Source organism: Morchella importuna (genome assembly GCF_003444635.1).
Source record: "Morchella importuna strain M04M26 chromosome Unknown Morimp01GS023, whole genome shotgun sequence".
Taxonomy (NCBI): Eukaryota; Fungi; Ascomycota; class Pezizomycetes; order Pezizales; family Morchellaceae; genus Morchella; species Morchella importuna.
In genome coordinates, this window is record NW_025763420.1 from 460292 (window position 1) to 479202 (window position 18911).

At 51.0% G+C, this 18911-nt stretch overlaps 7 protein-coding genes across 7 annotated transcripts; 4 read left to right on the forward strand and 3 right to left on the reverse strand.

Annotated features, from left to right (window-relative positions):
- On the forward strand, nt 1-702 carry LAJ45_07330 (uncharacterized protein; the record flags this gene model as incomplete). The annotated part of the gene is made up of 4 exons (XM_046116888.1): nt 1-89; nt 190-274; nt 523-630; nt 691-702. The coding sequence occupies 4 exons, from the start codon at nt 1-3 to the stop codon at nt 700-702; spliced, it is 294 nt and encodes a 97-aa protein (XP_045969923.1).
- Nucleotides 703-980: 278 nt separating this feature from the next.
- Nucleotides 981-1447, forward strand: LAJ45_07331 (uncharacterized protein; the record flags this gene model as incomplete). The annotated part of the gene is made up of 4 exons (XM_046116889.1): nt 981-1005; nt 1121-1123; nt 1176-1226; nt 1284-1447. 4 exons carry the CDS (start codon nt 981-983, stop codon nt 1445-1447), a joined length of 243 nt encoding a protein of 80 aa, XP_045969924.1.
- A 927-nt stretch (nt 1448-2374) lies between these two features.
- On the forward strand, nt 2375-2829 carry LAJ45_07332 (uncharacterized protein; the record flags this gene model as incomplete). The annotated part of the gene is made up of 2 exons (XM_046116890.1): nt 2375-2438; nt 2618-2829. 2 exons carry the CDS (start codon nt 2375-2377, stop codon nt 2827-2829), a joined length of 276 nt encoding a protein of 91 aa, XP_045969925.1.
- A 3082-nt stretch (nt 2830-5911) lies between these two features.
- On the forward strand, nt 5912-7988 carry LAJ45_07333 (uncharacterized protein; the record flags this gene model as incomplete). The annotated part of the gene is made up of 6 exons (XM_046116891.1): nt 5912-6251; nt 6425-6573; nt 6678-6845; nt 6901-7028; nt 7085-7685; nt 7755-7988. 6 exons carry the CDS (start codon nt 5912-5914, stop codon nt 7986-7988), a joined length of 1620 nt encoding a protein of 539 aa, XP_045969926.1.
- A 552-nt stretch (nt 7989-8540) lies between these two features.
- Nucleotides 8541-10527, reverse strand: LAJ45_07334 (uncharacterized protein; the record flags this gene model as incomplete). Its single annotated transcript, XM_046116892.1, has 3 exons — nt 8541-8920; nt 9005-9562; nt 9627-10527. 3 exons carry the CDS (start codon nt 10525-10527, stop codon nt 8541-8543), a joined length of 1839 nt encoding a protein of 612 aa, XP_045969927.1.
- Nucleotides 10528-13229: 2702 nt separating this feature from the next.
- Nucleotides 13230-15113, reverse strand: LAJ45_07335 (uncharacterized protein; the record flags this gene model as incomplete). The annotated part of the gene is made up of 1 exon (XM_046116893.1): nt 13230-15113. One exon carries the CDS (start codon nt 15111-15113, stop codon nt 13230-13232), a length of 1884 nt encoding a protein of 627 aa, XP_045969928.1.
- Nucleotides 15114-17377: 2264 nt separating this feature from the next.
- LAJ45_07336 (uncharacterized protein) lies at nt 17378-18693 on the reverse strand (the record flags this gene model as incomplete). The annotated part of the gene is made up of 2 exons (XM_046116894.1): nt 17378-18482; nt 18656-18693. 2 exons carry the CDS (start codon nt 18691-18693, stop codon nt 17378-17380), a joined length of 1143 nt encoding a protein of 380 aa, XP_045969929.1.
- Nucleotides 18694-18911: the final 218 nt, after the last annotated feature.

Consider the following 18911-nt stretch of genomic DNA (forward strand, 5'->3'; position numbering starts at 1 on the left):
ATGGTCACTGTTTACGCATCTTATAACCAAAAATTAGCTATAATTCATGACCAGTCCGCCAAGGGGAGAATGATCTATAGGAATCAAAGGTTTGTAATCCGATGTATGCACTAGTACTACGATGTCACTTGACAGGACATCCCTTGCCATGTTCTGTCTTTAATTTAACGGCGCTAGCGATAATGGCAGTTCCATGGCCACAAAGGTTCCCCGGCTCATTAGGTTCAAATTCAATCATGAAGATCGCTTTCCAGAAGATTTCCTGACTGGACTGGTTCACTATGGGGTTACATGTCCGAAGAATTGCCTCTGCCGTAATTGGACTACGTAAAACACTCAAAGGTGTACCTCTAGGTACATAATCGCCGCTCAGCAGTCCGACACAGCACACATATAGCATAGCCTCCGATGGAGACCCCATCAGGCGGCGTGTGGTCATGGGCATTGGTTATCAACGCTGTTTGAACTCGCTCGTGAGATTGAACATCAACTCATGGGTGTTTCGAATACAACGACCTGCAGACGAGCTGCATACGAAAGGTATCGATCTGGCAACGACAACGGTCAAGAGGACGTGTAACATGTGTTCTAATCACTACAAATTCAATTGATATATCCTATTATTCGCAGGTGAGTTAGACTACTCAATATAATTAGAATAATAATTCTAATATATAATTTATGAGGCAGCGCAAGCTTTGATAGCAGATCTACAGGGGAATCGCTGAGCTGAGCTCGAGGCGTTCGCTTGAATTCTTGCGTATTGCCATCGTTTAAAGAGTCATAGAAAGCTCAGCTGCTGAGGTTTAGGGGGCTATGGAGGCCAAACGCAATAGCCTACCTATCAACGTTGAATAAGAAGTTCGGCAATTGGGCTGCGCACACTTCGGCTCGTATCCCCCCATTGGTCACCCCTACGTAACAACAAAAGCGAGACTTGATCGTCATAGCCGTCACCGTGCGCAGACAGTTCCATACATATGAGTGCCGATCTAGTAGTAACCTGTTCGCAACATACCGTACGTACAACTTCATTTGAGAGAATTTTATGGAGATTTTGGGCTGGGTGTTTGTATGGTTCGACGGAATAAGCATTTAGCTGTGTAGGCGATTTAACTAGCTTGTATGTTTAACATTGTACCCTCTAGAATATGGATAAGACTGAGATTGAGTAGATGACCGGATATTAAGATATAATCGGGTATCTTGGGCCATGGGTGGAAAAGGTAGCTAGAAGGATGGAGATTCTATGAACGACGCAACTGATGAATTGGTGAATCTAGTCGGCTTGGAAGATTTCAAGAAATCAGTATCAACTATCGGAATCCTTAAGGATTATGATACCAATCTGGGGGAAGAACGGTTCGACATTGTTTTCCAAGGGGGCAAAGTGCAAAAGATGGAAAAAAGAGAATGGTCGGAGAAGCTACATGCAGGTGTAGAATAGTGTGCGTGGTACTGCCAGAGGTAAAACTAGTAGCGTCAATTAATCGTAAACTAAGACTAAACATATAAACAGTATCAGAAGTGGATCTGATACCGCATCAGTACGGTATTGTGAGAATGTGCCGCTTTATCTCCGTATTTTAACGAAGCATGCAGTAGTGTTACGGCAGTTAATCTAAGGCATTGCCAAAGACTGCGGTAGTCGTTTTATCTATGTTTCTCGATCTGTCACTGAAGTTGTATATAACAGAAGATATTTATGAGTGGTATATATGCTCAGGACTATTGATCAATAAGAGAAGAAATATTGCAAAGATTCGAAGCTTATCGGTGCGCGTAATAGGTGTATATCACTAGGGGAGAAGGCGGGTCCAGAGAGAAGACAAGAAGTACCGGCCCGAAATCAGAGGAACCGGTGGATTGATTACTTCATTAATTGATTGTATTGAAATCAGTGGAAGAAAAGAAAGAGGAAAAAGAAATTTGGTTTGTTGTTAGTTAGGAATGGAAGTGAAGATAGGTGAGTACGGATCTAGAAGGTTGCACGAATAATCAATCAATTCATTCTATAATACCATATCATATATATATAAAAGTAATCAAACAAAGACAGATGTCGAGTGATAATGCATGACCACACATCTGGGCTCCAGAAAAATCTGAGAGAAGCCTTCGGGGAGGCTATCATTTCCCATATGAATTCTAGAGCCTCCCTCCCTGGAAGCGAGAATCTAGAGTTTCTAGAGCCCCCTGGATATCACTTACCGCCTATCAAGCAGATCTATAATCCTGCCACTTCTCCCACTCTATGTATAGTACATCCCAAGACACAATTCCTAAAGAACCATCTCAATAAAACAACACCCTCTCAAAACAAACCCACCAACAACCTGCCCAAAACCCAATCATCTACCATCAATCATCACTCATGACCACCCCTGAATCCGCCCTCCGCACCGCCACCGTGGCCAGAAAATGCGCCTTTGCCCAGCGTATGATTACAGCCTACAGAGAGCTCTACCTCGAGGCCTCTTTTGATCTAACAATGATCCGTCCAGCCTCATGCGCAACGGATACGACTTCCGAGCTCGGGCCCCCCGCGAAGGAGTCACGATGACCGATGATATGTAGTGGGAGGTGGACCACATTGAGAACTTGAAATGGGTTATAGAGGAGTGTTGCCTTTTTATGGAGAGCGCGGACAATTGGCGCAAGGATCTGCTGCTTTTGGAGATGGAGGATGTCGAGAGGGATGAGGCGGAGGCAAAGGCGGAGGCAAAGGCGGAGGCAGAGGCAGAGGCAGAGGCGGAGAAAATTAGAATGAGGGAGCTGGAGCTGGAGGAGGAGAAGGGCGTTGATGGAAGTGAAGAAGTCGCCAATTAGGTAATCTTTATATCTTCGGCCGTTGATATTATAACGCTCAGGTTCTCATCTTGATATGCTGGAGTTTGTTGCAGAGGGTCATGGCGTAGTATAGTTGTTCGGTTTGTTGGTTTTTGTGTCTCTTTGCCAATCTTGAAGCATCAAGGCGGGGGGGGGGGGGGACATGTACTGTACCGGTACGCGGTCAATGAGGTTGAGACGTCAGCGGTGCCAGAGGAGATATTTTGTACGAAACGTTTTGGCTTTCATAAGGCACTTTTAGCATCCTGTACCAATTACGGAACTATTAGAAGTGTTGCCAGCTGTACTAAGTATACTGGAAAATTATCAATGCCCTTGAAAAAATTCCTCAAATCACTCACCACCTATCAGAAGTAAAAAAGGCTTTTCCAACATCTTAATCATTTTATTTACCTGGTTTATGGTCATGTCAGAGGCAGGCTCATAATAACAAGTGTACCAAATAAGTGTCAGCTATAAGGACTTTGTACCAATATATTTTGTTAGATTGACCCATATACCAGTATAAAAAGCGTCGGACAGACTCAAGTTAATTGTCTCAGCCTCACTAACTAGTATAGTATCCGAGGAGGTTACGATCCGATTAAAGGTCGATACGTCTGAAAAATCTGATAGATGTCGTGCTGTTGGCGGGGGAAAAAAAAAAAAGGTCGTCGGGTCGAAACTCCAGAACGGTTTGCCCCATAAGCTTTATTAGTGCTTCATCCATACGAAGCTTCCCGAGTGCAAATCGGTAGTGATCTGTATACTTGTACTTGTAATTATCGAACACTTTCGAGTCTATGTATCTTCTATTAAATCCGCTGAAAACGGTGAAATCAAGCCCTCGACTGATCATTCTCTCTCCGCTATCAAGCGCAACAGACCAAGAGATCCATAGGTCCAAAACTGGTAGTTTATTGGCTTTTCTTATAGCATAGTTCGATATTTCTACGCCGCGGAGAAATTCCGGTAGAAAGACCGAGCCCGATATACCGTAACGAGCACTGTGGTTGATACGTCGTGGCTAACTGTCATGATAAGTTTATATTTATGGTACAAGGTTGATTTGGTGCTGACAGGTAATTCCATGCTAAGGTATACTCACGGTTTTCCAGCAACGTAATGGCTCTACTCCTCCAGTATAGACCTGCACCCTCTATGAAATAGAAGCCTTTTTTTTTTTTTTTTTTTTACTATTGCTGACATCGAAAATTATGGTATAGTCGCAGTTTTTGCTGACCTGACATCGTACCATAATTAAGGGACAAAAATCGCCTGCTGGCAGCTGACGTATCAACCGGCCACAGTACTCGTTACCGTATATATGCCAGATGATCCATTCTTGTCAGCTGCGGTATAAACGCCTGCATAATGGCGCCTATATGCCTTCTTTGGGCTTCGTCTTCCTCATCTTATGACATCAGACGTACCATCAGGTATGACTCTTGTGAGCTGGACGTCATCTCTCCAGACTTTAGGTATATAAGAACTGGTATCGGAGCCCCATAAAAATAATGCACATCCATCATATATAGTAAAGTGAAGCTTAACCTCCCTCACGATAACCATCGACATTATACACATACAGTTAATTCTACGTAACCCGGATTAATAGTGGGCTGGAATAATGGATTTTCTTTTGGTTTCTTCGATTTACTATAGCTAATATAAACTGAAAACCCCGTTTATATATATATCTCAACAGCCCCATTGGACAGCTGTAGGCTGCTACTTCTCTCTTATATCACCATATGCGAAACCCTTAAATTGTATCCTATTGTAAGGTGTCCTTGGTAGAAACTCGGAGTTCGGTGTGGTTATAGTTCGAGGGAGATGCGATACGTATTTACATATTATAATCATGACATATCACTCTGAAAAATAAATTGCCAAGCTTTTTGTAAAGTGTGCCTTCTCACAACCTAGCTCCCAGAGACGCGGAACCTGCGCATGAAGACTTTATGGAGCAGCATTTCCTTGCCAAGAAATTCTGGATGCGTCCATAGCCCTTTCGAAGCTTCTTGCTCATAAAAATCACGCGATTCTGATCTTCTCAGTTACCTACTTCTAATATTTAAGAGCCAATGATCAGAACACCACGCCCAAGATTATCCTTGACACCATCTCATCCTTACCCCGCCGCACTCTTACGTTCTATCCGATCTCTCTATTTCCGACTCCAAGATAAGAACCTGTCAAGGCGATCAGGATCTGCGCTCACTGCGCATGCTCGATTTTCCTTTCTTTTTGAAGAGTAGGCTTGGTTCCGGTCGGCCATTAGAAATTAGGCCGAAGGCCACGGGATTGGAACTTCTAGGCGGGAGTTTGATATACGTCGGGTGGGTATGGAATGGAGGACAATACCCGATTAAGTTTCGGGATTTATAAGAAATATAGATGTATGAGTGGTATATTGTTGTTTGCAGGTGGGATGTTGTTTGCTCGTTTGATAGCTGAATAGGATTGGCCGAATTAACTCGCGAAGCTTATCATTAACGTGCGATACTATACTATATTTTTTTTTTGATTAGATTTGAAATATAAAGTATCATGCATGGCACTGCTCTCAATGACGTCGTAGAATTGATTAGATTACATATAGAGAGTTGAATTGAATCCAACCACGCATCCACAGCCTGTACTTAGGCCGGCCTAGTAGCTGTCCGGCCTTGCAACTCAAAATTTAAAAACAAACAATTAACCTGACCCGCGCCGTAAGAACCGATTAGGTGATTGTTCAATTGATCAAGCCACTTGTCAGCAATCAAACCAGCTGCGATATATATACATATATCCTTGCGATAAAACCACTTCCACAATCCATCTATTTCACAACATCTTCCATCTCTGCGCAGGATCAATTGGCTCCCCGAATCACCTCTCCCACCACTGTCTGAGCTTTGCCCTGGATACCGTTGCGCCACAACCAGACCAGACCCCACGCCGCCCCCCAACGCCACACCTTAGATCCCCTAGAAGCGGCCCCCAATTAAGTTCGCACCCATCTCCCCCCCCCCCCCCCCGAAAGTGCAAAAAAATCGCGTCTCCCTGCAAAAGCCAAAAATAAAGAAAAAAGCCAATGGCCACGACCAACAGCACAAGAACCCACCAACAGCGCTCGGCGCGCAAGCCTACGCGCGAGCCGGTTGTGGAGATCCCCGACAGCGACGAGGAAGAATGCAGCGACGGGGAGGCGGCGGAAGAGGAGAGCTCTCGGGGGGCGTCAACCACCGCGCTGGTGGGGGGAAACGCGGGGCACCAACAGCAGCAGCTGGTCGGATCCGAAGATGAACAGGAGGAGGAGCAGGAGCAGGAGCAAGAGGAGGAGGACGATGATGACGAGGGCGATATGTGGGAAAACGAGTCCCTCCTCCGAGACGTCGTCGGGGACGGTAGTTCTCCGGTGATCTTTGAGCCCCGTGAGTGCTACCTTACTTACCTACATGATCTACTTCCTACTGTATTGCTTGCGCTTACTTGCGCTTGCTTCGCGTTTCCCTCCTCCTCCTCCTCCTCCTCCTCCTCCTTCTCCGCCACTGCCAACTAGCACCCAACCAGCCAGAGAACTAATTGCTCCCGCGACTACTATTAGATGAAGACGCGTTTTCAGCACAAGACGCAAAGGAGCTTCGACAGCTCCTACGGCAAGTCGGGGAACAGAAATTCTTGGAGCTGACAGTAATGAGCAAGAGTGGAGGTATAACTGCGAAAAAGCTCATTACAGCTTTTGGGATTAGGCCGGTTCGGAGTTTCCCGTCTCTCCACCAGTTCATGCGATTTTCTTCATAGGATAGAGAGGCTAACACGATGTTTGCTACCTTTTTGGTCGTTGTTTGATTTTACAGCCAGAATTCCTAGAAGGCTCGCCGGACCATGTGTACTACAGGTTTCTACAGATCGGTATTGCGCGGGAGCTGGTGAGACGGACAAAGCTACCCCAGTACAACTCTCCCCAGGATGTCAAGAAGCTTCTTCTTGAGTCAAAAAACATAATTGTCCTCACCGGCGCAGGTGTAAGAGCTCCCTCTCACCCCTTCCGTTAAAGCTCACATCACTGATGCAGCCCAGATCTCAACATCTCTTGGCATCCCCGATTTTCGCTCCAAAGAAACCGGTCTCTACTCCCGTCTTGCTTCTCTTGGTCTCTCAGATCCACAAGAAGTATTTGACCTCGCCGTCTTCAATGATGACCCCACGTTAGTGCCCTCCCTCCCTCCCTCCCCAGCTACTCTACCTCTAACCCCCCATATAGAATATTCTACTCCGTCGCCAAAGACATTCTCCCCACCACCGAGAAGTTCTCCCCCACACACGCCTTCATCGAGCTATTACAGCGCAAAAACAAGCTCCTCACCCAATACACCCAAAACATCGACAACCTCGAAACCCTCGCCGGCATCCACCCCTCCAAGCTGATCCAATGCCACGGCAGCTTCGCCACCGCCTCATGCATCAAGTGCCGCACGCGCGTCCCGGGGACCACCATCTTCCCCGACCTGCGCGCCGGCAAAGTCGCGCGCTGCGAGGCCTGCCTGCTCGCCAATAAGACCGCCACCGCAGGCAGGAAGCGCAAGCGCGGCCGGAGCGGCGACACCTGGAAGAAGAAGCGCTACAGCGAGGACTCGAGCGCCGAGGAGGAGGAGTTTGAGTTCCGCGAGGCAGGCGTCATGAAGCCGGACATCACCTTCTTTGGCGAGATGCTGCCCGACACGTTCTACAAGCGCCTCATGGAGCAGGACCGCGAGAAGTGCGATCTCCTCATCTGCATCGGCACCAGTCTTAAGGTCGCGCCCGTGAGTGAGATCATTGGATTGCTGCCTGAGCATGTGCCGCAGATCTATATCTCGAAGACGGTAATCACCCTCCCCAATTCTCCCCCACGGTATAGGGCGCGCGCAGAATATATCCACTAACATCCACAGCCGGTAACCCACGTCGAGTTCGACGTCGACTTCCTCGGCTCATGTGACGACGTAGTAGTCGAGCTCTGCCGCCTCGTCGGCTGGGAACTGAAGCACGAGATGATACCCGAGGACCTCAAGGTCGACATGGTCCTCGAGGAGGGGTACCCGAGCCGGTACATCTGCACCCGGAAAGAAGAACGGGAGCAACAGCAAGAGCAAGTGCAAGAGGAAGAGCTGGACGAGGTCTCCTAAACATGTATTGGCGTTGATTTGGCATTGATTGGCATTGGCTTTGGGTTCTGTTATCATTTTTTCTTCTACTCTTCAATACAATTTCCACCCTCACCACCACCACGCACGTTTTTTTAATCCTCACCCTTTTTTTTTTCCTTGTCATCTATTCTTTTTTTCTTTCTATCCATGCCCCCCGGTCCCTTGTATGTGTATTTTTTGTTTATTCTTTTTTTTCGTTTGTTTAGCTCCGAGGGAACGTAATTGCGGTGATGGAATAGAGTCAAGTCACGTGTACACGGAGGGAAGTTAGGCTTGGGGACGGGGCGGAGGGGGCGGAGGGGCGGAGGGGGCGGAGGGGGCGGGGGAGGTTGCAGCATATCATAGTTCCGTTCGTGCCATTGGAGGGGTTTCAATTAGTTTCGTCACATGCGGGATTCTGCTTTCACAAGAGGGTTACGGTCGATTAGCCATACATATAAATAGGGAACATAAAAGAACAAAAGAGCGGATCACTGATCACACTCCGTAGAGTACGATCCTTCCTACCCAGCTCATCATCTCATCCCCTCCTCAAAAAACCATCCCCTCGGCCACACTCCTAATCACCCCATAACACCCCTCAAACACCCTCTGCACCCACCCGCCCCCCTCACGCTCCAACACACCCCTCCACACCCCCGTTCCACTAAACATAACCACAACCCGCCCCGCCCGCTGCAGATAAAACACGACGAGCTGGTCCTCCATGTAGATATTGCTCAGCCCGGCCTCCACGCCCGCCCCCGCCCCCTCTTCATCCACACCATCGTCTATAGCGAAGCCAGTGAACTGCACCGCCGGTACAGCATTCACGCCGCGAAACACATCCATCACGGCCGCATCAATGGACGGCGCGACCAACTCGAGAAACGGGTGCAGGTAGCCCTGCTGAAAGTACTTCGTCGTGAGACCTATAGTATCCCGTCGCGATCGGTGAATCGCATGTCAATGATTGAAAAGGCACGAGTGATACACTGTGATTGGAAATAACCTACCGTCCTGCGTTTGTTTTATAAGCTCACGTCTGCGCCTCCACGCTTCTTTGAAAGCATTCTGCATCTGCTGCATCTCCCCCTCCTCCTCCTCCTCACTGCCACTTTCCTCGACACCAACACCGCTTTCCCACGCAGCAGCATGCACGAGGCGTGCAAAGGCGACGGATTCGGGCGTGACAGGCATCATCTCGTCGCACCGTCCGTAGCGGAAGTCGCGCAGTAGTACGGGCTGCCAGATGGGTGGTATAGCGCCTGTAGGAGAGACGCTGATGAGGGTGGCTTGGAGGGCGAGGTTGAGGAGCGTGTCTGTTAATCGCGGTGAGGGCGGGGGCGGGAGGGTGAGTGCCTTTACGGTGCGGGGGATGGGCTCTACGACGGCTGGTGGAAGTTGGGGAAGGTTCAGGGGTGGAAGGATGGTGATGGGGGTTGCGGGTGGGGGGGTGAGTGGGGATGTTGGCGTGTTGGTAGGTGTGGCGGCGATGTTCGCGAGGAGGGTTGCGAGCTCCATTGCGGGGCCGCAGTCGGAGGGGGCGTGGTCGAATGAGAGCCCCGTTGTCCCTATAAATCATACACATTCAGCACCATATTCCCACGGTACAGCATAGACCCCAAGCTCATCTACCATCAGAATACGACACCACTGTCAGCGTTTGATCCGCAAACCTATTCTCGCTCCCCCCGCCCGTCCTCACACCATTCAGCTTCTCCGCCAACCCCTCCGGCGCCCCCTCCTCCTCCAACGCAGCACTCACAAGACTCCCATACAGCACCCCCAGCGCGCCCTCGTTCCCTGGCACCGCAGCATACGCCGCCCTCTGCACGCACCACGCCGCCCGATCCAGCCGCCACGACACCGCTGCCAGCAACGGTCCCGCCTGAGCCCCAAGAGCACTCTCCAATACCTGGCGAAGCTGTACATCGATAGCATCCGCCGAGAAGACAGCCCCCTCGCTGTCCACGAGCTCAATCCGCCACGGCCACCCCCGGTGCCACACTACCGCGTACCGCGCCAGCGCCGGGTCTGCGTACTGCAGCGCACATGTCTCCGTCGTGATTGGGACGCGGAAGGCGGCGCAGAGGCCGCGCAGTTGCCATTTGAGGCGTTTCTGGGCGGTGTTGTAGATACCGGTGCCGCCGGGGAGGATGTATTCCTTTGTCCAGACGGCGACGGCGCGGAGGAGGGCGGCGACCTTGTGCGTGCGGGTTGTGAGCGGGGGTGGAAGGGTGAGGAGGAGGGTGAGGCGTGTGCTGGTGGGGACGGGCCAGCGGGTGGAGAGGAGGATCTCGAGGAACCAGTGGGTGGACCAGTTGGTGGCGGTGGATTGGAGGGTGTTGAGGAGGGTTTGGGTTTGTGTGGGGGTGAGGACGGGGTGCTGGAGGGTGGTGGTGTGGTAAGATTTGAGCAGGTCGGCGGGTAGGAGGGCGCTGGCGGTGGCGCCGATGCGGGTGAGGAGGAGGGGGATGTTGGGGATAGGGAGAGGCGGGCGAGGGTCTGGTGGCGGGGTGACGGTGTATGTACTCATCTTATCTGTGAGCTGAGTAGATATTTTCCTATAAGTCAATGAGAGATGAGATATTAGAGACCAGCGCCATACTACTCAATGAGTAGTTATATAACCAACGGGTATTTAACAGCTATTTAGCTATTGAGCGCGAGAGGCCCCGCAGCAGCTATCCTTCCCTCGGGGCCCGCACACCAAATCCCGAGTGAGTCAAAAGCTGCAAATTTTTTCCCTTTATTCCCTACTTTCCCCTCTCTGGCGCAGATTTGGAAACATTCCCCGTTTGGAAGGAGCACCGTATCCAATCCCTGCGTAGATTCATCAGCTGGGGAAGCTTGGCCTCAGGGTATATATATAAATAGTCCGTAAAGCTAGGTGCTGTATTATATGTGTATCATCATTTCACCATCAACTGTTCCACATCCCATTTGATTGGACAAAGAAGTATGCGACAGTTAGACATGATCTGCCCGTATTGAGGAGGATCATGGATAATCACTCGGCCCAATCACATGCTGCTGGAGACCGTTGCCAAGTCCCGTTCTACTATTGCTAAACACGGAGGTAAGCCATGCAAGAAGAGTACTCGACTCGCTCTCTCACGGGCCACGTTACTGTTAGCATATATGTGCCTACGGATAGTGCCTGTTGTGCGTCCTGCAGGGTGCGTATGAGGGTGAGTATAAGGATGGTGCTGGACAATTCAAGATATATATATAGGGAGAATGGGACCTAATAGATATATCTTGCTTAGCGTACGTCGTGGTGTAGCCCCGTGGAGTTTCAAGTGAGGCCTCTCTCTTCCGGTCGTATATATATATAGCTCCAGTTAGTAACAGTAAGCGGTTGATGAAATATCCCCCATGAAATAGAGGGGGGGGGGGGGGGTGGGGGAGTTCGGCCCAAAAGTCGTAAAGCTTTTCTGCGTGGGAAAGAGGAAATTTCACGTACCCACTTCATGGAAGGTAGCGTACGTAGCTAAGCAGTAAGTGACCATTGTGCCGGCAAGATCAGGTACCAGCATGGCTAGGGTATTGTAGCAGAGATATAACATAGGTATATGGGTATGGGCGGATAGCCCGGCCGGGAAGCAAGGCTTCCTTGATTCTCTCCTGTGGACCATACATTGGCGGTGCAGAAGAGAGAGGTACATGTCCAAAACTTTGAGTAATCCTCCAGAGATGTAGCTAGCGTACCACAGGGGTCAGCTTTATCGGACCCTTTATCGGCAAAATATATTCGAACCCCCCCCCCCCCCATCTGCGGAGAGAACGAGCGAATGAGTACGCCTATGAACTAGTTGAATGATATCCAGATAAAACTAGTAGCCAATTAAGTATTTATCAAGCTAATAAGAGTACACGTTACATACTCTTTTTCTAACGAACACACCACAGTACATGTAGTACTGAAAAACCGTCCGATCCCGGGTCCTGGATGTAAATACGTCAGACTCCCAAGTCAAGAAGGGCACATATCATAGCTCTCATGACACCGTATAGCGCCACGATATCGTTTTCTATCAACATGATGGACACCCAGAGGAGTATTATAATGAGCAACGCCTGTACAGCTGTTACTTATGGATATACGCATATATCCAGAAGATCTCATTTCTTCTGCCACTTACCTGTAGACTTGGCCGGCGCCAACTATCCTACATTGACATCTACCATGATATCTCCGCAACAGCTAATTGCAATTGGTCCCGAACCCACCCAACCTAATCCACTAATGCATCTCCAACACCGAGTTCAACGGTTAGTAGATAGATCTCCCACCCTGCGTTCCTGTAAGGGGCAAGGGAGGGGCCAGTGTATGTGTGTAGGGGAATGCCTACAGGATTCGAAACGACATTCTAACCTGCATCAGATTGGCCATAGGTACGTATACGACGCGGGGCCGGACAGCATATGGATAAGATAAGCTCCTAGACACCCCCCTACCTAAAGTGCCAAGAATAATCACAGGTGATCACTCGGCCCTACGCTACCCAGCTGACTGACGGCTTTACAACGCCTCCCGTTCGTTCACTGCACCACTAGAGTACATGTGGGTTAAAGGGCTTCACGCAAGTCTCCACGAACGAACGCACTTGCTAATGAACAGAACTTTAGGACGACCGTTTTATATTCTCCTCCCTCCAAACCTCATCCCCGCTATAGCAGGACTAAGCACTACAACAACTACTACTACTACTGCTACTAGAAAAACAGACAAATAAAACTTTCAAAAGAGCGAATACTTTTTTTTTATCACCTTCCCATCCATCCATCCTCCCACCCCCCATCCCATCCCTAACCTCGCGCCCCATCCACATCATCCATCCCACCGACGTACTCCCCCTCCGAAAATGAAACAAAAGAGCTAAAGAGTACTAGACAATAAGAACTAAACTAAGAAAAAAAAGATAAGGATAGCAAGATAAAAGATAAGCCAAATGGTATAATGATAGCAGGAAAAAAAAAGCAGAAAAAAAAGGTACCCTCAGAGTAACTCCCGAAAACAAGAAAGGAAAAAAAAAGTAATAACACCGGATATCCTCAACCAAAGGAGATATACAACCACCCACAGTAAAAAAAAAAAAAAAGCTTCGTAACAGATCTAACCACAATTTATCCGCGCGTATATATATATATATGTGTGTGGCAATGAGAGACCTTCATTATCGTCACAGACGGACAGAGAGAAAAAAAAGATATGAAGAGAAACCGGTTTTTTGTTTAAAAGCACTCATCATCCGTCTCCCCCATCCATTCCTCCGCGGCTCTATACCCCGAGGACCCACGATATCTGCCGCCCCAGTTCGCACCCACGCTCCTCTCCCTCTTGAGCGCTGTTGGGGCCGGCTCCGGCCTCTGGCTTCCAACCACCACCTCACCCCTCAGCACCTTCAGCGCGCCCTCGAGGCGTCTCCGGTACTCTGACCGTCGGACTGGCTCCTGCTCCATCTCCATGCTGCAGCAAACCTCGCCCAGGCCCTCAATCATGTTCTCGATGAGCTCGCGGTCCGAGTTTGACAGCTGCAGGCGGATCTCGCCGTCGCTAGTCAGCAGCATCGATTCCGCGGATCCAAGCGTGATGACTGATTTCCGGTTGATCTTGCCGCGGGTGGCAGCCGTGACAACCGCATCGATGGAGGTTGGTGCGTCCTGCGTTGGCGACGGGTGTATGGGGTATGGCTTCGCAGCCGGCTTATGTCCCGCCGACGGGGAATAGTCCTTATAGCCTAGATTTTTGGGCGTATGCGGGGCCGAGTGATAACCGTCATCGCGGAGAGTCGGGGTGGCTAGCCATTCCGGTGATGGGGTAGGGTGGTGGTTCTGGCCAGCGGCCTTGCGGCGCAGCGATTCCGTGGAGGATGTGCGGTCCTCGGCGGCCGTGGCGAATGAGTTTATCGAATCGAAGCTGTCGCGGCGCTTGAAGTGGGGGGTGGGTTCTAAGATTGCTGTGGTGGTGGACTCGGTCCCATCGCTGCCGTATGAGATTGGGCGGCCGTTTGCGCCGTTTGCGTAGATGCCGTTGCCGTAGAAGAGGGCGTCGTACGAGAATGCGTCTTCGCGGTCCTCGTGGCGGGTGGGCGAGAACGGAGATACAGAGCGTCGGTAGGCCCGTGGTGTGCCTGAAGACACAGTCGACGCATATTCGTCTTCGTCGGGGCTTTCTTCAGCGGACTCCCACGTCTCCTGCGGGGAGTCTGAGTGGTATTTCAGGTCGTCCATGGGCGTGTGAGAGTCGTATGGTGTCGGTGTTGAGCGCAGAGAGCTGATTGAAAGGCGACGCATGGAGTCGGTTTTGGCCTGCTCCTGCAGGGAGGTAATCTTACCCCGGAGGTCCTTCATCTGGTCCCGCAAGGCCCGCATCTGCTGGGTGCTTCTTGAAGGGCCGGTGGTGTGGCCCGTGGTCTGTTCCGTGATGTGGGACCGCTCGTCCTCGTCCGCAATTGTTCCCAATCCCAGCCCTATGAGACCCCCTTCACCACCGATCATGCCGCTCCTTCTCGACTTCATAACCGCACTCTCGCTGCTAGCCCTCACATGCGCAGATCCACCACCATTACTAGCACCGTTCCCATTACCCACCACCTCATTCCTCATCCTAAATCTCTGCGAATGGAACGCCGGCATCGCCCTCACTCCATTCAACTGCTCATTAAAGCTCGTCGGCGTCGTCGACGGCGATAATATCAGGGAGCTCCTCGCCCTCGAGATGTTCTGCCCACACAAATCCAGCTTCTTCTTCGCATTCGCCAGGATACGCTCCGCGCGCCACGATAGGTCGCCCGGCGTGTGAGGGCGCGGGTTGGGTGCGTCGTCGGGATCAAAGACGCTGTCTGCATACACGGACTCACCGCCAAAGATGCTTGCGTCGTCTCCAATCTCGGACATGTTGTCGAAGCCGAAGCCGTCAATCTCGATTGTGCCGTCGGAGTGGAAGGAGGCCACGGAGACGCTGCGGAGGTGGTTGCTGGGGCGGCGGAAAGGCGGTGTGGGTGTGCGGGAGGTGGGGTAGGTGTGTTCGGAGATGTCGGGGAGGGTGGTGCGGAGTGTGGTGAGAGAGCGTTGGCGGGGGGCGGTGTACCGCATGTAATCTGATGTGGAGGACATTGGGGGGAAATAAAAGGAAGGGGAGGCCTAGTGAGAGAGTGAATAGAGTAGGCGGTGGGCTCCTAGTGCCCCGGGGGGGGGGGGGGGGAATTGCTGAAATGAAGTGAACGGAAGTGGTGAACAAATGAACGAATGTGAATGTGCAGATGGCGTAGATCGAAGTGTACTCTCTGGTACTACTGTGTGTGGATTGATTGAATGTCTCAAGCGAATGTAGACGGATTGGCTAGAGCCCCTGGTAATTGTATAATAGTATGGGCTCGGTATTGCCAGTGATGTAATTGGGGGGGTGCAATCCCACAAACGAATGGAAGACAAAAGATAAAAAAAGAGTCACTAAACCCGAGAATAGAATGTAATTTCAAACGAGAGGATGCGTGCCACTGCAGCAGCTGAGAAAGTAGATTGCGTGTCGAGGAGGGAAAGGGAAAGGGAAGGGAAGGGAAGAAGTGGATGGATGGATAGATGTGGAGGAGGCAGCAAAAAGGAAGACACCGAGAAGAGATTACTCGATCAGGGGATAGGAGAAACACTAGACAGCGGCGAGCGAGCGAGCGAGTGAGAGGTAACCAACCCAAACTAAAACCCACCGAACAGCAACCACAGCACAAATAATGATCAATGATGCTGCCGAGAAGAAATATGGCAAGGGGAGGGGGCGGAGAGGTTAAACACGATAGACTGGTAAATATGGTATCTGCCTGCTTCCCTCGTCCCTGCAGTACTAGAGTAGGCGGGTGAGTAGAGCTGTCAATCAATCAATCAATCTCTCAAATCCCTTGACCCCTGCAGCTATCTGCAAATTACTTCCACCGAAAACCGAAAAAGCAGCTTTGTCTTCTGTCTGTCTGTCTTGTCTGAATGTATGTATGTATGTAGAAGGACACAAGCAAGCAAGCGAGAGAAAAACACACAGAGTGTGCGCGAGGGGGAGGCTCAGGCGGCAAAGCAGTAGTAGGCTAGTAATACTCTCCTCCTCCTCCTCTTCTCCTTCTAGTAAGTAGTAGTGAAATAAAAGCCCTTTTTGCACAACCTCAGATCTCTCTCCCCCATATCACGGCCTGTCTCTGCGCGCAGTAAAGTTACCTAGGTCCCACTTCCCCCCTCCCCTCTCTTCTGTTCCACATCAGAGACATACATCCTACATGTAACTAAAGAAGCATCAGCATCAGCATCAGAATCAGCATCAGCAGCAAGCAGAAGCAAGCAATCGCATCTGCATCACAACCAGACTATAGCTACTCTCTAGGTGCATATCATTTTTGCAACCAGCACTAAAACCAAGTGCAGTTTGTATGTAGCTGTACCCAATAGCGGCCAACAGTCCACACAGCTTTGTTTCCCCCCATCCAGTCCATCTTTACCCCCCATCTCACCAGAACCAGGCCAGTCAGCAGGCTGCCCGTCCTCACACGACCCACAGGAAACAAAAAAAAGAAAAAAAGAGAAAAGAGCTCACTCAATAGGAAAAAAAAGAAAGCAAACCCGCCCCAAACCCCAACCCAAACCCAAGCCCAACCCAACCCGGTGCCCCCTACCATCGGGTACGTGAGGATCTATCCATACATAGCGAGCGATAGGCCAGCAGCAGCTTTCTGCAGTTCAGAAACGGTGCCTGACCTGACGCCTCTTCGCTACAATTACAAATCGCCGTCTGGCCGTTTTCTATTTATATGTTTTTTTTTTTGGCTGCGCTATGTACTATTCCTGTTCTATCATGTAGGGCACATGTAGGGATATAGGTGTTTTTCTGTTTGGCTGAGGGAGGGAGGGAGCTGAGCAAGGGTTATGTTTTCGGGCGGAAGCAAAAAACGTGGCAAGTGAACCGGGGGAGGAGGAGGGAATTATGTAAGCGGCCCGGAAACCTTATTTACCCGGTAGGTTGAGGAGAAGCGGCCCTAACCCTGGGTTGATATTGGAGATTGGTTGTGCACGGAGACATTAGAGGGAGGGGAGATAAGAGCTTGGTATTGCTGATAGCAGAAACGACAGTGACAGGGCTACATATACCTACTCTACTAGTACAAGCTGTAGATACATGATTGATGTGCGGTTATGTGAGTGAGTCCCAGTCCCGTGTTTGTATGAAGGGAGCTGCTATGGTGTAATTAATAGCAATTGGCAATTTAAAAACAAAAAAAGCAAAACAAACAGACATGCACCCTATTCCTCGCCGAATGACCTTTGCAAACCAACACAAATTGAACCCATGATAAACCAGACCAATCCCAAGCCCAAGAACTAAAAACAGACCAAAACTAAACCTACAAGCTCACGCTCCTATACTCATCATGGTCCGCCAGGAACCGCAAGATTCCCGCTTCATACTCATCGTACCCGGAGCTCCCCCCATCCTCAAACGCCGACGCATCAGGCGTGCCCACGACGACGCCTCTCTCGAGCTCATAAAAGTACTCGCTCCCTCCTCCACTCTCGCTGCCCGAGACCAGCCCAATATCGTCGTCATCATACCCATCCTCCGAGTACGCCGACTCCTCCGGCGGGTCATCGCTCAGCATATCCCTCCAGCTGTTGCCAATCGGATACGCCTCGACGGGCGAGAACGCGAACCTCTCATCCTCATGCACCACGCCCCTCAAGACGCCAAAGTCGTTGCATATCCGCTCCACAAACTCGCTATCACACCCCTTGAAATGCACCCTCAACACATCGCCCGCAGGGCCCGCAACAGTCACGGGCAGATCGCCCAACTGCGCAAGTCTCTGCACGTCCGCATACACGGCCGTGATGCCACCAACCATGGCGCCAAAGTCGGCACCGAGGGTGTCGACGAACCCGGCGGCCTGGAGGCTGTTACCACTCTTGTTGAGTGGGGAGAGGCGGGTGAAGGTTGGCGCGAGGTGGAAGTCGACGTATGCGCCTGGCGCGCCCTCCATGACGGCGCTGGCGAGACGGGCACGGACGCCGATATTGCCATTGGTGTTGTTGGGGCGCTTGTTGGCGCCGTTGTAGACGAAGGCGCGCATGGCGGCAGAGACCTGTTGGAGGACCTGTGCGGGGGCCGCGGGGGTGTGAGAGAAGTAGCGGGCGGAGCCGCCGAGGGAGTAGCCGCTTGCTGAGCGGGGGAGGACGCCGCCGACGAGCTTGGGGCGGAGGGTGGATGCGAAGGGGGTGGTGGCGGTGTGCCTGACTAGGCCGCGGCGGACGGGGGTGCGGAGGTGCGTGGTGGCATTCTGCGGCTTGTGGGTGGTGGTAGTGTAGGAGCGGATGCTGATCCTTATGCGTGCGGGGCCGGGTTGGGGCCGGGGGAGGCGGGCGAGGGCAGGTTCGAGGACGAGTTTTGAGGTGGTGTGGGGTTGCGTGGGGAGGTGCTCTTTGAGGATTGCGACTCCACGCTTGAGCGCTGCTCTAGGGGGGGATGTTAGCTGATGTTGTGGTGTGGTGAGTGTGTTGGGGCGCGTCTGGCTGTGTGGGTGGCGACCACGGTGCTAGTGAAGTGATGTGATATTGCAGCAGCACCACAATAACAGAACAGTAACGAGGGGAAGGGAAGGGAAGGGCAAGAAAGAAAGTAAGCTTACCGTAAGAAACGGAGGGGCACGTGGACCCCGACCGCCATTTTGAAGATTGTGAGATTTTCTTTGCTTGTGTTCTGTGTTCAAGCACTTTTGCTTAATTCAAGATAGAGACGAGAAGAAATGCGGGGGGGGGCAAAGGGGAGCTTTAAAGACAGCTGCCTAACCGCTCAACTTAACTAACAAATTACTAAGGGCCGGGGCCGGTAGAATCCAGGAGAGCCCATCATGTAGATCTTCCCCCCCATCGATCTCGGGCAGC